The 20,147-nt window shown below is 44.8% G+C and overlaps 1 protein-coding gene across 4 annotated transcripts in view; it reads left to right on the forward strand.

The window, feature by feature from the left end:
- Nucleotides 1–20,147, forward strand: part of Entpd1 (ectonucleoside triphosphate diphosphohydrolase 1) — a 130,996-nt gene that overhangs the window by 73,958 nt on the left and 36,891 nt on the right. For 2 of the 4 annotated variants that reach the window (XM_031390286.1, XM_031390287.1), the window contains exon 2: nt 13,430–13,473. The exons of the other annotated variants lie outside the window; for them this stretch is intronic. In XM_031390286.1, the coding sequence (XP_031246146.1) occupies nt 13,470–13,473 (4 nt within the window). In that variant the 5' untranslated portion in view covers nt 13,430–13,469. The remainder of the gene's footprint in view (nt 1–13,429; nt 13,474–20,147) is intronic. 4 annotated transcript variants of the gene reach the window in all.

The raw sequence follows: 20,147 nt of genomic DNA on the forward strand, positions 1-20,147 counted from the left end.
CAGCTACAGGGTCATCTGGGAATTACAGTCGTGGTTTGTGTCCAAATTATTGGGGCAGAGGAATTGTTCTCAGGGATTCTGGAAACTGAATTCAGACCCTAGGGGAACGTAATGAACAGAAACCAGTGGGAGAAGTCAGTCTTTCCAATTTCATCCGCATTTAAGGTTAAGCTCTGGGTCTGAGGGTGGAATTGAAAGATTGGCAAGGAACTGGCTAACCAGACAGAATGTTGGTTGTATATCCCATTATATACTGGGCAATGGATTGAGCTAAGGAAGTTGTCTTGGATCCTCCCAAAGGAGATAAATCCCAAGATGTTTACCACAGGCATGTGAACGACTGGTTTCAGATGCCTTCTGGCTAATGGACAAAAATCTATCATACTTTCGAGGAATTAGATGGGACTTATCCTTAGAGGACAAACTTACTCTGTCTTCTGTAGGACAGGGAAGAGCTGGCTAAGATAAGATGAAAGACAGATGGCTGATGGGAATTCTGTGAGTTGGAGCTACTTGCCTTCTTGGGGTCTCGGTCCCTCCTGTTTTTTAGTCACTCACTTTAGAATATGCTGCTCTGACCCAATGACAGCCTGACCATCTGGAGAGCTGTGGAGGATGAATGCTCACTGGTGGCCTTCTCCAACCTGCTAATTCCAAAGCAAGTGGCCCATATGAAGCATTTCCATCACACAAGAGTATCCCTGATAGCCAGGTGGTATCTCCTGCCTAGAATCCCAGTACTTAAGATGCTGAGGCAGGAGGCTGGTGAGGCCAAGACCAGCCAGAGAGGGAAGAGTAGGGGGGTACCAAGCCTACAACCCCAGGTCACTCTCTCGGATCCACGTGGTGGAAGGAGAAAATGGACTTTGCAAAAGTTATCTCCAGTTTCCATACTGGTGCCAACATACAACACATGAAACACAAACTAACTAACTAACTAACTAACTAACTAACTAACTAGATCAATACAATTTCTAAAAAAATCTAGACTGAGCTACATAATGAGGTCCTGCCATGAGCAAGTGAACGGGCAAGCCCTTGTGATCCAGGGTCTGTTTCTTCACTTTGCATGATTTACTGAATGCAGAACTGAACCCTCCTCGGTTCCTGCTCTGTCTCCTTTTTGTTTCTGCTTTATGATGTAGACTGTCTCCTTTTTGTTTCACTTTCAAAGTCAGATATTGACAAACTGTGCAGGTCTTACAAAGTGTGGCAAGATCCAGAGATCATGTCAAGAAGGAGGAACTTGTCAAAAGAGGTAGTAAAAACATGGATGTGGCTGCCGTTAACAAGGAAGCGCTGAGCAAAAATTGCCAACTTGTTCCTGGTCGTTCAGAAAGTTTAACTGTTTAAAGAGTTGCTCATATGACCTTGGGGGACAAATCAATCTAATTTTGGAGAGCTATTGAGGGAAGTTCTTTGTTGCTGACAAGAGGGTAGGTGATGGTAAACAAGGAAGACGTGAAGAGAAGCAGCCATGCCCATGTCCTCTCAGTGACTCCACCCTTCTGTTCACCTCATCTCTGTTCTACTTCCCCTTCCTTGTTTCTTCATTTCCCAACAGTCTTCCATTCTTTTAGCGAGTTCTGAATGGATTAGCTAGAATTCTAAGGCTGCTTTTCAACTCCTGGTCTCCTGGACCACAAATGTTCCCAGTTTTAAAATTCTTCAGAGACAGTAGTTATTTTGAGGGTGAAGCCTCTGGGCAGATGTCTAGGATAAGCACATGGAAGTGGAAGTAGATGTTTTGGTTGAATTGATACTCAGTCCCATATGGGGTGGTCATGTTCCTCTGCTTTAGCAATAGGATTTGCATGCCTACAGGGTGTGTGTGTATGTACTTGAATACTGTGTCTTACGAAGTTTATTTGAAAAATCCAAGAAAAGAACAAACATGCATACATTTTTTTGAGGTTGTTGAGACAATCAAAATGTGATGTTTTGTGAATATTTCTGCTCTTGTCACCACATTTCTATTCCTTGGACCCGCTTTTACCTTGAAAATGCCCTGATTCACAATGATTTGTATAATGGGGGTCATCACTTACTGTGTGGGAACCATAAACAGAAACTTTGTCTATGATTTCCCAAGGTAATTCATGCTGGATTCACATGCGACTCCAGCAGTGCCTCTGGCCAGCACTTCAAAGAAAACAGGCAAAGTTGTCCCTGGAGTTGAGAGCTAACACGCAGGCTTCACTACTTCCTTTCCGTAGGCTGACACCTCCCTCGGGGCTGGGGCTGGCCTGAGTGACACGCATGTTGCAGCTTGTTGCAATCCATTTTTTTCCCAGGCTGTCTTTTACATGTTCCATATTAACTATAGAACAATCCAACAACCCAGTTTTTAGATTATATCTTCTATTTTAGGACTTGACATTAATCCTAGAAAATTCAGCTAAGTATTGTTGAACTTCTTAGTTCATAGGTATTCAGAAAAAAAAAAAACAATACCCATTTATATTTTTCCTGGCATTTTAGTGGTACGGAAAAAATGTTTGAATTTATTTTAAGGACAAATCACATGGCAAAAAGAATAACAAATACTTGTGGTTGCCTTGGGAACTCACTTTCTAGATATTGCCGATTGTGGAAGGAAAGAACAGATGTGGAGATCTTTACAAAAATATAGGTTTCTAGTCAGCTGTTTCTTATCTGATTCTAATTACCATATCCTGCCTTCCTGAGGGAGGAATGGAGCTGAATGCTTTAGATAACCAAATTCATGGTTGTTTTTCAAAAATGAAAAAAAACTGGTAATCTGATTGTTTAGTGTCATAGATGAAAGGAAAATGAAGACAGGAGATCCGGCATTTAGAGCCTGGATCCTTCTTGGAACTATCTGCCGCCTAGCGATGCAGTCCTGCTACTCACAAACATCTCTGGCTTGGGACACACTTTATGCAGATACAAAAATCCCCCTAAGGATTGGCTGTCAGTACGCTCATCACCAGCTCTCCCCAGCAGCTCTTTGCCCTTGTCAACCTCTTGGGCCCGGAAACCCCTATGAGCCCCGTGGTTTTGAGTAGAGAATGTTGCTACCATCAGGGGTTGAGGACATGGAAAGAACACTGACTTTGTTCCCCAGTCCTTTAGTGACCCAGGAAGTGGCAGTTCTAGAGGGCCATAGCAGTGTGACCTGCCAAATTACACAGTGCTCACTCGGGTCTTGCTTTTCCCTCAGCACACATTTAATGTAGAGCTGGACCACTTAGACACTGTTAGAAGGCCCCCACAGGCCCCCACATTCTTTGCCCCACTGAGTTGGGAGACAATGAAGAAAGAGAGGAGCAGGTTGCCTACTATCAGAGGAAGCTGGACTGGGGGCTGGCTGGGTAGGTGGCAGCAGGACAGAAGTTTAGTGTCTGCAAAGTTTCAGGGTTCAACCCACGGCACACGCTCTAGTATAACCAGGTGATAATGGAGGAGTGTGAGTGTGAGTGTGAGGAGAAGCTATGGGGATGACGGGGATGACCCACCCATGCAGAGTCAGCAATACAGGTAAAGGCTCTAAAGCTGTTTGTCAGAGTCTGCAGGAGGAGCAGCTGTCTGATGAGGGCGCAACAGTGGCGGCAGCAGCAGCAGCAGCGCAGCGGCAGTGCAGTGCGTGTGACCAGACAGTCACTGCCCATCCCCTCATCACGCAACCTCTGAGTTTGTTTTTCTCTCTGTGTCTCTTGCTGCTGTGACTAGACAGCTTCTCTCAGTTCTTGTTGACTGACATTCAACAAGGTTCTTGCTTTTGGGCTAGCTCCACTAACTTCTGGGGAAAGAAAGAATAGGACAGGAGGAAGGGAGGGAGGTAAGGAACAAAGGAAGGAAGGAAGGAAGAAAGGAAGGAAGGAAGGCAGGCAAACAGAACCAGGCATTCAGATGAGCCTGCTTCAGAGCCTGGGCCTGTTTCTTCTTAGACAGGCAGTGTCAGTGTCAGGCAGGTAACTTGCCTTCTCTAAGTCAAGTAAGTTAATTTCACTGAGTATCGGGAGTTTTATGTTTTTGTTTTACCTACAAAATAACTTTGATATCTGTCCTTAGCTTAAAGCTTTAAATGATGTGATGGATACATGCCTGGCCCATAGTTATCCTTGACTCTAGCAGCAGTTTCTAGACTAGTCTATTTTGGCCAAGATCATAAGGTCACAGGAAGTAAGATTGGTCACAAAACCAAGCCCGCCACTTCTGAAGCAGAAACCACTAGTTGGAGGTTCTCAGAAGATGTCTGTGTAAACCGGTTATTCTTGACCAAAGGAAGCTGTAGGCAGATGTGCAGCCTGGAAAGGAGAAACATTAAATGTGTGTCAGTTTCACCTAGTAACAAAAAGCATAGAATCCCCAGAGTAAACCAAGCTGGTGCTCCATTTCCCACTCTCTACTTAGCATCATCATTAAGCGCCTTTGTGAACCTTCTGATCTGGGGTTTACTCTTATGCAAAGTAGCCCGAGAGAGGCAGCAGCTGCTGTGACGCTTCCCTGGACGGGCCTGGTGAGCAGCCAGCATGCAGTGCACCATGAGGCAGGGAGATGGAAAAACAGCCACAGTTCTGTGCTGCTGCGCTTGGTGTCTAAGGAGACAGGAGAGTACTTAAGACTGATGCTGGAGAAGCAGCTGGATTTCTCTGAGGGCCTGAGCCCGTCTTCTGCCCCAGGCCCTCCCACACCCCTTCCCAGGTGCTGCTGCAGCCCCTGTTCCCACTTCCCTTGGGCTGATCTGTGATTTTTTTTTTTTTCCTTTCCCATGGTGACTCCAAACCTTGTTCTTCCTGTTCACCTTAGCCACAGCCAAGTTTTAGTAGGAGATGGGCACAGTTCTTTTTTATCATAAAATCTCCAAGGATCTTTTTCTTTAACTTCACCAAATTGACAATTCAAAGAGCAAGAAATAATGGAGGGTGGAGGGTACCTTGAGCCCAGGACATCCATATCGGCTTGAAAAGGGTCTTGAAGAGCAAGCATAGAGGAGAGGGGGGGAGGCAGGAAGGTATGCATGTCCCCACCCTCCCTGCTATGTCCTCTGTCTGTCTGAGAAAGTGAACCTTGATTCTTAGACTGTGATGCTAATGTTCTCCAAGGCAAAGGGCAGCTCAGGATTGGGACTCATCAAGCCCATGTCCTTTGAGTTCTGGCCCCCAAAGCTTACTGTCAAAAGGAAAAGCTTAGTTCTGTAAGCATCGAATCCAGTGAGGAAAAGCAACAGACATTAGATGTCTGTTCCCTGTGTGTCTGTGTACTGTAAGTGTGAGAGCATGTGTGTGTGCATGTGTGTGTACAGAGGCCAGACTTTGACATTAGGGTTATTTGCCTTACTGTACTGATTGGTTTTGTGTGTCAACTTGACACAGGCTGGAGTTATCACAGAGAAGGGAGCTTCAGTTGGGGAAAGGCCTCCATGAGATCCAGCTGTGGGGCATTTTCTCAATTAGTGATCAAGGGGGTAGGGCCCCTTGTGGGTGGTGCCATCCCTGGGCTGGTAGTCTTGGGTTCTATAAGAGAGCAGGCTGAGCAAGCCAGGGGAAGCAAGCCAGTAAGGAACATCCCTCCATGGCCTCTGCATCAGCTCCTGCTTCCTGACCTGCTTGAGTTCCAGTCCTGACTTCCTCTGATGATCAACAGCCATGTGGAAGTGTAAGCTGAACAAACCCTTTCCTCCCCAACTTGCTTCTTGGTCATGATGTTTGTGCAGGAATAGAAACCCTGACTAAGACACTTACTATTACTCTATTATTTACCTTTTTTTTTTTTTTTTGGTAGACCCTTTTTCTGATCCCAGAGCTCAAGTGATTGGCTAGACTGGCTAGCCATTAAGCTTTGGGGTTCCCCATCTCCTTCCCATCTCCCCAGCAGTAGGGTTATAGATGAGTACCACCAAGTCCAGTATGGCCGTTGGGGATCCAGATTCAGGTCCTCAGCCTTTCATGGCAGACGCTCTGCTGACTAAGTCATCTCCCCAGCCACTGACACGTGCTTCTTCCTCAAGGGTAGATATATTTAAGGAGACAGAGAAAGCAAGTATCAAGGTAATATTTATCTGAGTGATAACCTGGAAGCATAAAGTTGGCAGTTCTTCCCAAAGGAAGAGGAGGAAGGGGCCTGCTAGTGTAGATGATCCGTGCCTGCTGGTGTAGATGATCCATGCCAGGCGAGAGGGTGCTGGGTGCTCCTTTGTGAATTACAAAGCTGAGACAAGCAGACAGGCTGTCCCCAGAGAGTGCCAACTAAACCCAAGGAGGTTCTGCTTACTAAATACACTATTATTGCAAAGATTTTTTTTTCATATTAGTGTTCTTTCTAAAACTCTACTTTCTTATTTGTAAATGAAATAAAACACTGTTTGCCTCATAGGATATTTGAAAATATTAAATACAAATTTAAAGATGCCTCATATGTTGCAAATCACACACAAAAAAGCTTCACTTTTCCATTATCTTTTGAGTCTGCTCTCAGTCATTACAATTCTGAAACACAATAACTTTATCTGGTTAATAATTAGAAATCCAATGTGGAACATAGGGAAATTTCTCTCTCTCTCTCTCTCTTTCTCTCTCTCTCTCTCTCTTTCTCTCTCCCTCTTGTTCTCTTTCTCTCTTTCTCTCTTTCTCTCTTTTTCTCTCTCTCTTGGTTTTTCAAGATAGGGTTTCTCTGTGTAACCCTGGCTGTCCTGGAACTCACTCTGTAGACCAGGCTGGCCTCGAACTCAGAAATCCGCCTGCCTCTGTCTCCCAAGTGCTGGGATTAAAGTAAAGGCGTGCACCACCACTGCCCGGCCATAGGGACATTTCTTAATTTTCCTTGTAGATCTATTTTGTAAGGTGAAGGAAGATGTTAGTGGACTCCTTCCCTAACTTAATGTTAACTCAGAAGAAAGATAATAAAGAAAGGAGATAGAAGGTCATTTAAACATTAGGAAACATCAGGCACCCAAACACATGGCCTCGATTATATTCGTCTGTGTGTGGCACATCCACATGTGTGTACATGTGTGGAGACCAGATCCCCACCAGGCGTCTTCCTCTGTCATTCTTTACCTTGTTTCAGAGTTATTTTTAATTTGATGTATATGGGGGTCATGTGCACTTGAGTGTAAGTGTCTACAGAGGTCATAAGAAGGCATGGATCCTCTGAAGCTGGTGTTACAGGAGGTTATGAGCCACCTGAGACATGGGTGCTAGGACCTAAACTTAGGTCTTCTGCAAGAGTAGCAAGTGCTCTTGACCCCTGAGGTATCTCTCCAGGCCCAGACGCTACCTTAGTTTTTGAGACAAGGCCTTTCACTGACCCCAGTGGTTTTAGGCTAGAATGGCTGGGCAGCCAGCCCCTAGGATCTGCCTGTTTTCAGTACTAGGATTACAGATACATGCCACTAGACCCAGGTGAATTGGAAGTTCATATTATCCTTGGCCACATAATGAGTTCAAAGCCAGTCTGGCCCTCCTCCCACCCCCAAGATTCTGTCCCAAGCCCCTTCACCTATTAAATTAGGGAAAAAAACCAGACACATGATGCTTGCATCTGTTGAGTTCTAAAGAGGATCCTTTCACACATGCCACATCATGGTGGACATTAATGGCATGAACATGTGTGGGAGAGGGCACTGAGTTGAGGCCAGCCTGGTCTACAGAGGGAGTTCCAGGAAGGCCAAGGCTACACAGAGAAACCCTGTCTCAAAAACAAAACAAAATAAAACAAACAAACAAACAAACAAAAAGATCTCAAACAACAACAAAAGCCGCAGAGAATCTGTGGGCCAGGTTCAGGCTCCTTATAAAAACCCTATTATGGAGGGCCACATGAGGCCTACCTTAATCCCTTATAAGAATAGGGTACCCATGACTTGATCTCCCAGTAGGCCTGACCTTTTAAAGGTTCTGACAGTTCCCACATTATCATGCTGGGGACCTCACTCCCAACACTGGAGGACCAACTGAAGCCAAACCATAGCAGTAACTGTGACATTTATAAAATGGGGTCTGTGAAGTCAGGAAAGGAGATAGCAAATAGTTGAGCAGAATGTTTAAAAGCTAGGAGGATTTTTTCCTGCATCACTTGGGCTGTGCATTTGCTGAAGATGAGCCAATGCCAGAGATGATGGGTTGCTTTGGTTCAGTAGACGCCTGAGCAGGAGAAGGATGCAGTGTAAGGATAAAGGCTGCAGAGAAAGTGGAGCATCAGGACGATCTCACTTTCTTCTAGGAAAATGCATCGCTCTCAGGACAGTGTGAGCATGATTCATTGTTCTAGAGCGCTTTCTGTTGCTGTGATAAATAGCATACCTCAAGCAGCTTGGGGAGGAAAGTGTTTATTTCCCTTTCCTTCTGGGTCACAGTCCATCACTGAGGAAAGTTAGTCAGGGAACCAAGGCAGAAACCATGGAGTAACCAAGGCAGAAACCATGGAGTAACCAAGGCAGAAACCATGGAGTAACCAAGGCAGAAACCATGGAGTAACCAAGGTAGAAACCATGGAGTAACCAAGGCAGAAACCATGGAGTAACCAAGGCAGAAACCATGGAGTAACCAAGGCAGAAACCATGGAGTAACCAAGGCAGAAACCATGGAGTAACCAAGGCTGCTTTCTGGTTGCTCCTTAGCTCATTCTGGTTTGCTCCTGCTCAGTGAGGCTTCTTCCACAACCTAGAACCTCCTGATTACACATTGCACAGTGGGATGGGCTCTCCTGCACCAACCAACAGTCAAGACTGTGCCCCACAGAGAGAGTCTGATCTAGCTAGTTCTTCATCTAGGTTCTCTCTTCTTACATTTGCCTTTTAACCAGCACAATAATTAAGTGTGGGGGGAAGGGCACTGGTGGGAAGACCAGAGGACAACCTTTCTCTCAGGGCTCATTCTCTCCTTCTACCATGAGTTGTGGTGATCACACTCAGGCCACCAGCGTGCAGATGTGCAGTGACAGACTGAGGTGGTTGATGGTTGGAAACCAAGTGTACAGAGATCATGTGTGCTCCTTAAATTCTAAGACTGTATAATCTACATCACAAAAATGGAAGAGAGCAGATCAGAAAGCCTCCCCATGAGCTTGATATTTGGAAAACCCATTATCACTTGGAAAAGGAACATCTAATCCCTGGAAACTGGCCTGTGTTTCACCAAATCGGCTTGTAACAAATCACCATAATATGGGGGACATGCAAGAAGGGGATTAAGGAATGTGGCCATCTCTCATAGAAATAGTATATTTTATTTCAACAGGAGATTGAAAAGGTTTTTAGTTATTATAAGAATTTCAAACAGAAACAAGGGTGGTAAATAGACTTGTGGGCAGTTACTCATGCTCAGCGCTCTTCAGTAGTCAGAGAGAGGGAGGGTTTCCTTTCTCCTTGCACTCTTTCCTGGCAACATTGTAGCTGTTGGGATTGGAAGGAGCAAACCTGGAGAGTGTAATTTTACTGTCAGTACTTCAGTCTGAGGAAGGTGTACGGTAGGATCTCCCATGGGTGCTTTAAAGTGAGTTGGAGAAATACGGATTGGAGAAGGAGCCAGAGCACTTCCTGGCTAGCTCATGCTGACAAAAGGTTTGAAGTCCACAAGGTTCCGTCTTTTCCCTGCACGGTCCATTTGTCAGTAGTTGGAATAAAAGCCTAGAAAGCACAGGTGGCAAATTGGCCAACAACGTGAAGCTTTCAGTGAGACTGCCATACATCACAGAAAGAAATGAGTTGCCTGTAGGTTAAAGAGATGGGCTAAAGAGAGAAGCTGACACTGAAGTGAGCACATGAGGTGAGAATCCTGACTTGATCACTTGTCGGGGGAAAGCTCTGAAGGTTATCCAGGTTCAAATATCTGAAATGCACAGTCACATTGGTGGTTACTTTCAGTGACCTTAAGTCACAGAAACAGGATTTGACAGGTGGTTAATGAACTGAAGGGCATCTACCAGTGTGTCACTAGGGTGGCATATAATATGAAAATCATGAATAATGAACTAGGGGTTTTTTTGTTTGTTTGTTTGTTTTTTGTTTGGTTTGGAAGACAGGAAACTTGAGGCACACATACTTGCTACCTTTGAATTCTTAAAAAAAAAAATAACAAAAAATGAACACACTGTAAGTTGCTTGATGGTCTAGAGCTGGATCAGTGGAATTTAGAAGGAAATTAAACTTGGGTGGAGGCCAGAGCTTCCTAACAGTTACAGGTGGCTGTTGTTAGCCTGGATGACTCTGAAATACTTTGTCTCCCATCAGGAAGAATTTACTAGCGAGGTTAAAGCCTAGCTCTCAAGAATTGTACAGCAACAGGTTTGTCCTGCAGCAGCAGCAGTTGGACTAGGTCCCACGTTTGCAACGCCTGCCATTCAATAGAATAATCACCTGGGAATGCTAAGCATGACCATAGCCTGGCCTCAGTACCAAGAGCCCAGGATGATTGCATGGAAAAGGACTGGGTGAATCCCTGGGTGATCCTCCTGTGCACTCAGTGCTGGGAATCACCGGAGGGAGTCAACTTCAAAGAAGATAACCGTCTTTCATGGGATATTTTAAAAGTCTGAATGGTTAAAGCCCCACCATGGCATTAAAATCAGGCAGCACTTGAACTCAGGGGAGAACAGAGCAGGCTAAAAGGGCCAGAGCCGAGCAGAGAGAACCCAGAAAAGGTGCCTACCCATTTGACCAACTACTGGAGTGAAGCTGGGTTGACTGATAGAGAATGAGCTTGACTGAAGATGGCTGTGCCATCCTGGGAATTTTATTGGGATGTGAGCCTTGCAGTATTACAGCCGGGACAGTGCTGGGGAAACTGAGCCCTCCGTAAGAGGGCCCCATGGGCTCAGAAGAGAGCAGTGCAGGGAGTCTTCCTATCCCGGTGACTTCCCTTGCAGAGTGAACAGATGTTGTGTAGCTGTCTAGAGCATCATCCTGGTGTGATGCGGTGCTCCAAGGCCGAGAGACCATGTTCCCTGCAGCTGTTGATGCCAATCCAAGAGCCTTGACTACTGCTCGGACCAGCTCGTTTCTTGCCAGCATGCTGTTTGTGGGTCATATGCCAAGCGGATGCCTTTCCACACAGCTCCCTCCCAACCACAGATGACGCCCCCAAGGTGATTTGAGGTTCTTTCCTTTGAAGAGCTTCTTGCACCTCCCCACCCAATACTTCATTCAGCCTTTCTGCCTTTGATGAACAGTGCTCCAAGTGACCTCAGTCAGCTAGCTGGCTTTGGGGAAAGGGAACGGCTGCCTTTTAAAAGTAGTGATGCACTGAGGAAATCACCTAATAAGGAACTGATTTAGAGGCATGCTGCCCTTCCAAACCCTCACAATTCCTTCTTCTAAAAGGAGAAGTATGGGAGCGGCTTGGGACTGTTTACAAAAATAGGGCAGAGAATACCCCTCTGAAACCACAGGGAGAAGGCCCACACTGCGCTTCAAAACATAAAGTGGAAATTTAGCAGTCTTTATCCACTGCACTTCTGAGAGGTGTCAGAGACCCTCCCCGCCTTCCCCTCGCTATACATCTGTCTCTGTCGATGTCTGTGCATCTTGTCCTAGGTAGTACCTTTCCACATGTATGGAGATCATACACAACACACAGACATTGACTTGGGGTGGCTATGATGTACTCTGATCCAGGTGGTTTTCAAAGTATGGTCCCCAGACTAGTGTCACCATCACCACCTGGAAACTTGTCAGAAATGGGGATTCTTTGGCTTCACCTCAGACTTGTTGAATTGGAAACCCTGAGGAGTTGGCAGCCACTGCTTTCCCAACCCTTCAGACGCGCCTGGTGCAGGGTGACGGCTGAGAACTGGACTTTACGACTTCGTCTTTAGAGGACTCTTTAGAGGAAGGGTTTTCTAGGGTTTTCTAGGGCTCGCCTTCTGCTGTCTGAACCAGGCAAACCGTGAGCCAAAGCCCATTCTATCCTGATCTCTGAGCTGGGTTAGGGGTGGAGTTCCCATTTACTTGATAAAAGTGTTCATGAGACAGGAGATGCGGAAATGTAGGAAGAATGGAATCGGAAGAACAAAGTGACGGGCAATCCAGCTGATTCACGGGCAATCCAGCTGATTCACGGGCAATCCAGCTGATTCACGTTCTTACAAAATTAGACTCTGAAATCACGAATACAGAGCTAGTTGCTGAGGGATTTAACATGGTATGAACTGGTGTTTTAAATATATTGTATTCTACTTCACCTCAGTTCGTAGGTCAAAGCTCTGTGTGGACAGGACAATAGAAATGTTAAATTTTAAGAAAGTGATTTGAGAGGCTGGAGAGATGGCTCAGCAGTTGAGAACACTTGTTGCTCTTCCTGAGGACCTGGATTCAGTTTCAAGCATCCACATGACTGTTCACAATTTTCTGTAACCACAGTTCCAGGGATCTGGCACCCTTTGGGTCAAGGTACATGTGGCACACAGATACGTATACAGGCAAAACACCCATACACATAAAATAAAAATAAATCTAAAAAAGGAAGTGATTTGGTTGCTACCATTTTAATTACTTTGAGTTTTGAAGTAAGGAATCACCGAGGTTAAAAAATGTACAAAGAAAGCCATCAGGCATGTTGATCTTCATAACAACTGTATCAGTGATAACAACAGCAGAAACATAGCGGCTCCAAGCACTTCTGCTGTCTGTTGGACCCTGGGAGAGAGCAGGATAAACAGTCACGATTCTGTAAGCAGTGAGGATCAGACTCAGGACTGTGCACATGCCAGACAAGAGCGTCACTTCTGACCTACATCCCCAGCCATCCCTTGAACATTCCCTGTTTCCCATTTCCTTTGACAAGCAATTCCCAGTTGTGGCTGCATGTTCAATATCCCAGGAGTCATTAAAAGATGCCAAGGGCCAGACCTTAGCCTCAATCTGATTCAATTCTTTTGAGTGGGACCCCAGAGCTGATGTTTTTCTAAAGTTCTTGCATGAACCTATGGTACATCAGAGTGGGGAAAGATTGCTTCAGTGACACATCTACCCAGGAAAGTATTCGAATAGCCTATGCGCTGTGAGGAAGTTTAGAGTGCTTGAGGAGGCAGTTTTCAGCTTGAGGGAAGAGTAGACAACACTTAAGTTAAAGAGGTTGGGAGAGGATGTTCCATGCTGAGACAGCACATTGACACGGACAACTTGGTTCGAGGCCTTAGAGGTGACAGTGAAGGAGTTGGGGTAACGATGACAAAGGCTAGAGCCTGGGGTGGGCCAAACATAGACCCATGGCTGTATAAAGCACCTTGTTCTGTTTTTCTAAGAGCAGTAGGGAGCTATGACGTTCTGAGAAACTAATGTGTTATGCGCTGACAGATAGATACTTTGAAAGGGTTACTTCATCTATAATTGGAAATCAGGCTGTTGAGAGGCAAGAGTGGATGCAGGGAATCAGTTAGGAGCTCAGGATGCAGGGGGCTATGGTTGAAAAAGAAAGCAGTGGAATGATGAGGAGGGATTCACAGCCTTGGCATCTTTTGCAACTAGAACCCCAGGATGTGGCAGAGGATGATGCAGCGTCTACAGAATGAGTAAGTCGTGGGGCTCTGGAGGGGGGGCAAAGAGAGGGAGAGGGAGAAGAAGAGGAGAGGAGAGGAATGGGGGAGGCGGCTGCTCTCCTTGGTCTCAGAAACTGGATGAGGGATGGGAGGGCTCCTGGAGCTGGGAGTGCTCGGGGATGGGTAAACTTGGTAGGAACAAGCCTGAACTTTGTGTGAGCAGGCTGTGGTTGAGGTGCTTGTGGGGGTTCCAAGCTGAAGGACAAGGGAGCAGCACAAAGGTCATAATATATCTGGACTGTAAACAGAGCATCTCCTGCATGGAGGACCACAGTCAACAGGGCTGCACAGGTTTACTGTAACCACTCTTTTTCATATAAAGCTTCCTCTGTCTTCATATCAACCTATCAAAAAGTAAGTATGGCTTTAATTTTTTAGTATAAAAATAAAGATTTAGAAAGATTAAGTATTTTGCTAGTAAGAGACAGTGTTGAGAGTCAGTCCATCATGTAGTCATACATAGGAGATGGCACATTGCTACCCAAACACAGTCTGCAACCAGATGACTGATTGTTCAGAACTGAAGCAGAATTGGCCATGCTTGCTAAGGAGTGACAGCTATGGGGGACGTTCCCTCCGTTATACACATGGCATTTGAGTCTATTGTTGGTAATTCATTGAACAACATATCTGGTGGAGTAGATGACTAAGCCTTGGGATCCAGGTTTGGGATTTACTGCCCAAATGTCTGTCCCCTGCATCCAATAAAACACACAAGTGAAATTCTGGCTTGCATGGCAGCTCACTAAAAATAGAACCTTGGAGTGGAGAAGTTAAAATACATTTGGGATGCTGAAAACAATCTTTCTCCCTTTTCTATGGTAAACATCGTACACTAAAATTCAACCTTATCCTTCACTTATCCTCCTGATAGTGGAACACTGATGCTGGCCACACCCCTTGTTGGGCACTAGAAGGTTCTCAAGGTGTCCAGCCCCTTCCCCCTCCATCCCCCCCACCCCCGCAAAGAGACTGGTGCTGGTTAAAGGTTGCTGTATACTGTGGGAGGGAACTCTGAGAGGCCAACAAATAAAGGCCTCTGGGAACCATTATACATAAGCGATTTTCTGAGTTTCAGTATCTTCATTGAGACAGATTTTTAAAAGGGGGTGGGAAGAGAATGTTTCAGACAGAAGATAGAGCAGGAATGTTTTTTATAAAACATTTATATATATATATATAAATATGTGTATATATATGTGTGTGTGTATGTGTGTATATACATACACATATGTGTTTACATACACATATACATTCTACCATATATAATGTATGTATTTATAAACATTTATATATATATTTATATGTATTCCACATATATGTGTGTGTAGAATATATGATATAAAACATACATATACATATATACATTTTCCCATATATGTGTGTGAGAGAGAGAGAGAGAGAGAGAGAGAGAGAAAGAGAGAAAGAGAGAGAGTCTAGTTTCAGAGCCTAACATGTTAAATTTACTTCACTTCTATAGTTAGATGGTCAGAATAGCCTTAAAATTAATATTAAAGAATCTGGATTTAGCAAGGTGTGATGACCCATGCCTTCAATCCAACAATCAGGAGGCAGAGAGATGGATCTTGGTGAATTCAAGTCCAACCTGGTCTATATAGTGAGCTATAGGCCAGCCAGGACTACAGGTGAGACTCTGTCTCAGCAAAAGAAAGTTTGGATTTTATTTTGAAGCTTTGCAGTTTTAAATTAAATTGCTGGCTTCAAAAAAAAGATGATTTGGAAAAGGAGTTGCATTGAGCTTGAAGAGCCCCTATAGAAGTTGTTATAGGAATCCACAAAAGAAATGACAACATGGTTTTAAGAAATATCTAGTGGGGGTAAAAATAGAATTGGAGGTTTGAGGAAGAAGATGTACTCTAGAAAGATTTAGGGGTAATAGATTTTAATTATTAGATTCTGTAAGCAAGATTAAATTAGAGGGGAGAAAGCTACATTCAGACACAATAAGTCATAGAACACTGAAGCACATATGTGTGTTTGGGTGGTGGTGGTGGTGGTGGTGGTGGTGGTGGTGGTGGTAGTGTTATGAATCCAGAGCTCAGGAAAATAGCCTTGGCTAGTAGAACAGATCAGGGGTCAAGGCCATTGAGACTAGGACATTATAATCATTGAGATTAAGTTACCCCATAGGGATTGAGCAGCCATCACCACTCAGTCTGGGTAATGTTTCTGCAATGGGATGAACCAGGGTCCCTGCCGTAGGCTGGCCAGTCTGGGCTTCCCTCAACTTGTTGGGGAACAGGATCCTAGTCAGGTTGCCAAGGCATCAACGGCGAGAATGACAAACAGTAGATACAAGGAAGTGCAGAATCTGAGTGTATTTCTCAAAAATGGCATCAGACTTTTACAGTCATTACAAAAGAGAAATAAAAAATCTGGCAGCTCAGCGGTCAGAGTACATCTGAGGCCATCTAAAACACACTGGGTCTAAAACAATAGCCATCTCCTCTAGACAGGCGCTGTACCCCCCCACCCCCGGGCCTGAGTGCTCTGGGCCCGGGAGTTGGGGGGCTGTGGACTGAATGAGGCTTAAAGAAGCTCAAATGCTCTCTCTCGAATGCCGGAATCTCGAATCTGAATATATGAGTATGTACACAAAGTGAAAACCAGGCTTATATAATATACAGAAAACAGGGCGAATGACAAAAGTCACATAGGCAGGTGAGGGCCACATCAAAGTCAGTAAGATCAGACAGCAAGACAGAAGTCACGTAGGCGAGTGGTGGTCACATCAAGGTCGGTAAGATCAGGCATCCAGGTGCAAAGAGGAAGAGCAGTGGTGCCCTTCCCGCTGGGGTTATCTTGGCAGTTCCAAGCTAATTCTCTGGGTCTGTCAGAGGCAAGCACCAGGAAGTCCCATTTTAGCAGTTCCTGAAAATGCCCTTAAGTGAGGGAAGTCCTTCAATTACTCTCTAGTATGTAAAATAATTCTGTATTCTGTAGGACTGCTCTGAGAACTCTAACTATGTTTACAGTTAGCAATAATGCCTGACCTCTGTTGCTAACTCTGAGGACACCCTGTCTGATAAGGCTGCTTCTTTGTGAGAAATTCTAAGCTAACAACCGCTTGGTAATAAATTAGGATATATTGGAATGCTGTGCTGGCCAGGGAACAATGTTTAGTCTTAGTTTTAACTATTTACGAATCATTTCTTAGGGCACCTTTATGCCTGAATAAGAAGGCATGTTGACTATTGGAAAGACTAATCTGGAACATGTCTGAGTTAGGAGATGCCAGTGACTGACTGAATACCCAGGAGGCAAACTCCATTTGAAATCATATGCCTCTGGTCCATGATCAGGCCTTCAAGCCTGACAGACAGACTTTACTGGAATAGACAAGTGGGCGTGGCAGGTCCCAACACAGAATTCTGTAGGGCTGCCATTCATGGGTATTGAGTAGAGATCCAGCAAGCAGAGACTGGAGAAGCAGGAGGTTGTCAGAAGAGTTTGGTGTCATGGGAACCAGCCAAGAAAGAAGGTTTAAGTATAAAGAGTCAATGGTATCAAATTCTACCAGAAGTATAAGGGCTGAAATGTACCAACTTGATTTGACAACACAAGCTTGTGGGTGATGTTTGTGTGAACAACTTCAGTGTGAATAGAAGCTGATGAAGTGAGCTGAGCAGTGAGTGGTCTGTAGGAATACGGAGTTTAGGAATGCATAGTCTGAAGAGGTAAAACAAAAGCCGTAGTAGTCAGAGGAGTTAGTTATAAGCACTGCCAGTGTTGGAACAACACTATATAAAGCTCTGAGGGATAGCAACATCCCGCCCTTCCCCAGCTCAGTCCAGGAGAATGGGAAAGGGTGGGTCCAGTTCTGCCTCTGACATGCAAGTATTGTCTTTGTTCACTGTCCCAGCCTTAAGGATGGCACTCCCGATTTGTCATCCTAAAGGTCAATTCTAGGTAACAGATATTCCCAGAAGATGCAATAAAATTTTCTATTTGTGCATGTTTCTTATAGTTGTTGGCCCCTTAGGAGTCTCTGTAAAGAATCCCAACTATTTTGGCACTCATTTCTGAGTATCAGAATCTATGATTCCCTCAAATGTGGTATCTTGAGTCTTTGCTAAGGTGGAGACTCATTTCCTTCCACTGAGAACATTATCATAGTTCCAAAGGAAAGAATAAAGGAGAAATCATTCTTGTGTCTTTTGGCCCTCCCAAGTGGACTTCCTGGTCTGGCACCCTTCCTATGTCTGTGAGCCTAAGTAAATGAAGACACAGACACGCCAGTGTGAGCAGGAAGCACTGGGTCACGCTTCCTTGTCATTCATGTCATCCCTGTGCTGTGTTTCCTGGCCTTGGGGTTTTAGAGGGACAGACAATCTGCTGCCCTTTGGGGATCAGAAAGAAAGAGAATTCTCTGAAACCTACATTTGAAAGACGGCCGTATAAGTTGTAGTGTCCATTTTATTATTAACAATTGCCAGCTCAGTGTCAGCTTTATAGAACAATTGCTGTGGTCAGGGATGGAGAGGACACTCAGCAGTTGAGAGCACTGGCTGCTCTCCCAGAGGATTTAGATTTGCTCCCAGCATCCTCATGGCAGCTCCCTCAGGCCATGTTGGAGATGCACTGACAGGGTCCTTTTCATTGTCTTTTCATTCCACGCAGTTGGCCCCGTCCCTGTCATGTTCATACATTGCTTTCCTTATCTGGGCTGTAGAGAGCAGCAGGAGGGTACCACTTGCTTTGTCATAGTCTAGATTAGATAAAGTCTCCAAGATACAAGACCGATCACACCTTCTCTTCTTAGGTGTGGGCAAATGTGGTAGAAGACACTCTTGTCTGTTCTATTGGTTTGTTAACTGTTGCTTTCAGGGTACATTTCTAGGGATTCAGAGTGTAACTCAGTTGGTAGACTGCTTGTCTAGCGTGCCCTGGGCTCAGACCTCAAAACTTCCTCAAGTAGGTGTGGTGGTATACGCCTGTCATCCTGGCAAGGGAGGTGGAAGCAGGATAATCAGAAATCCAGTGTCATTCTTGTCTACAGACAGGGTTTAAGGTCAGCCTGGCTTAGAGATTCTGTTTCAAAAGACAAAACAAAACAAAGCAAGATGACTATCAAGGAGAGAACATACTTTGTTTCTAAGGTCTAGGAACCTTCTTCTAACCCCCTTTGCCTTCCTTTCAACAAAATGGATACAGAAAATATACTCCAAAAATTACAAGGGACTTTTATATTGTCCTTCTGAGTTATCAGTTATAACTATCACACTCTTGAGAGGAAGTTAATTCTAACCGGTAAAGCTTGGAGCTCTTGCTTACCTAATTGCTCTGGTGCTCTGGCTGAAGGGTGGAAAGTCAGCTGAAGCGTGACCATACCTTCCTAAAGGATCATTCCTTTTTTCTCTGATTCTCAACACCAAAGATGCCCAAAGAGACAGTACCAATGCCCTCCCAAAGCTTCGAATCCACCAGTTCTGCCTGACACTATAGAAGGCATGGCATTGTTCTGGAAAGCCTGGATGAGTGGGAGTCAGATGTGGCTGCTTGGATTAGTTGGACTGGCCAGTGGCTGGCAGGACACTAGAGTGGGCAGTCAGCAAAGTCCACACCAGACTGGACTGCTAAAGCACAGCTCCCCGTTCACTGCTGGTCACCTGCCCTGCTGGTTGCCACTTGACTCATGCTGACAGCCCTCTGGACTTTCCTCCTCATTTCAAAACCTGTGGATGTTTCAGAAATTTCTATTAAGAGTTTTAAATTGCTTAGGTAATTAAGGAAGGAGGGGAAAGGATGAAGGGAAAATAAGGAAGAGAGAGGCATGTGCAAGCATTGGCTGGTCTGTGTAGAAAGTAGACAATGAGCTCAGAGACTGCCATCTTCAGATGAGCCTTCTTGCACAGGTAAGCCTTGACTAGTGTCTCGGAGATTGGATTTCAGAATAGGGATGGCTTACTCACCTGGATTGAATGTTTAGTCTGTTTGTTTTGGACACCTGCATTCCTTGTGTTTACCTGGTAGATGTTTTATATGCACTGTTACAGATGTTTGCTAGAGGAACCATGTCCCTGGTTCCTGTCAGGCTCAGCTCAATGGATTTAACTTCATATCTTTTTGCTGTAGCAAATTGTAGCCATGTGTATAACCATATGCTGAATTCTATAAGCCCCTTTGGTGAATGGTCAAACCTGAGGTGTTCTTGGGAACCCTGGCACATTCCCACTTAGAACTTCAGGACCATTTCTCAAGAGCTAATCCTGGCAGTTGCTAGTCTTGTGTACCTGTCCAGAGATGTCCATGTTCTACCAAGTACAAACAGTGCATTTATTGTTCCATTTATTCTCCATAAACAAAGTACTCTAAAGACAACTTATGTTGAGATTCATAGGTATAATTCAGTCTGTTCATGCCTGCATGGTTTTGTGGGAGAATTTATATGTCCAGAGCCAGGTGATGGGCCCTTAGTTGTTTTCAGCCTGTTGTTCTGAACACCCTATCTTTGTACCTTTTCAGGTCCTCACAAGTATATTGAGAGGTTAAGTTTCTACACTAAACTTGTTTGATCGATAATGCCTATTGCAACCATCAGAATTGACAGATTTTTACTTCCATTAATGTATAAGAAGTATCCTTGTCAATATAATGTCTCTTCCCCGCCTCTGATTTTGTTTGTT

This window comes from Mastomys coucha, unplaced genomic scaffold (assembly GCF_008632895.1).
Source record: "Mastomys coucha isolate ucsf_1 unplaced genomic scaffold, UCSF_Mcou_1 pScaffold21, whole genome shotgun sequence".
Taxonomy (NCBI): Eukaryota; Metazoa; Chordata; class Mammalia; order Rodentia; family Muridae; genus Mastomys; species Mastomys coucha.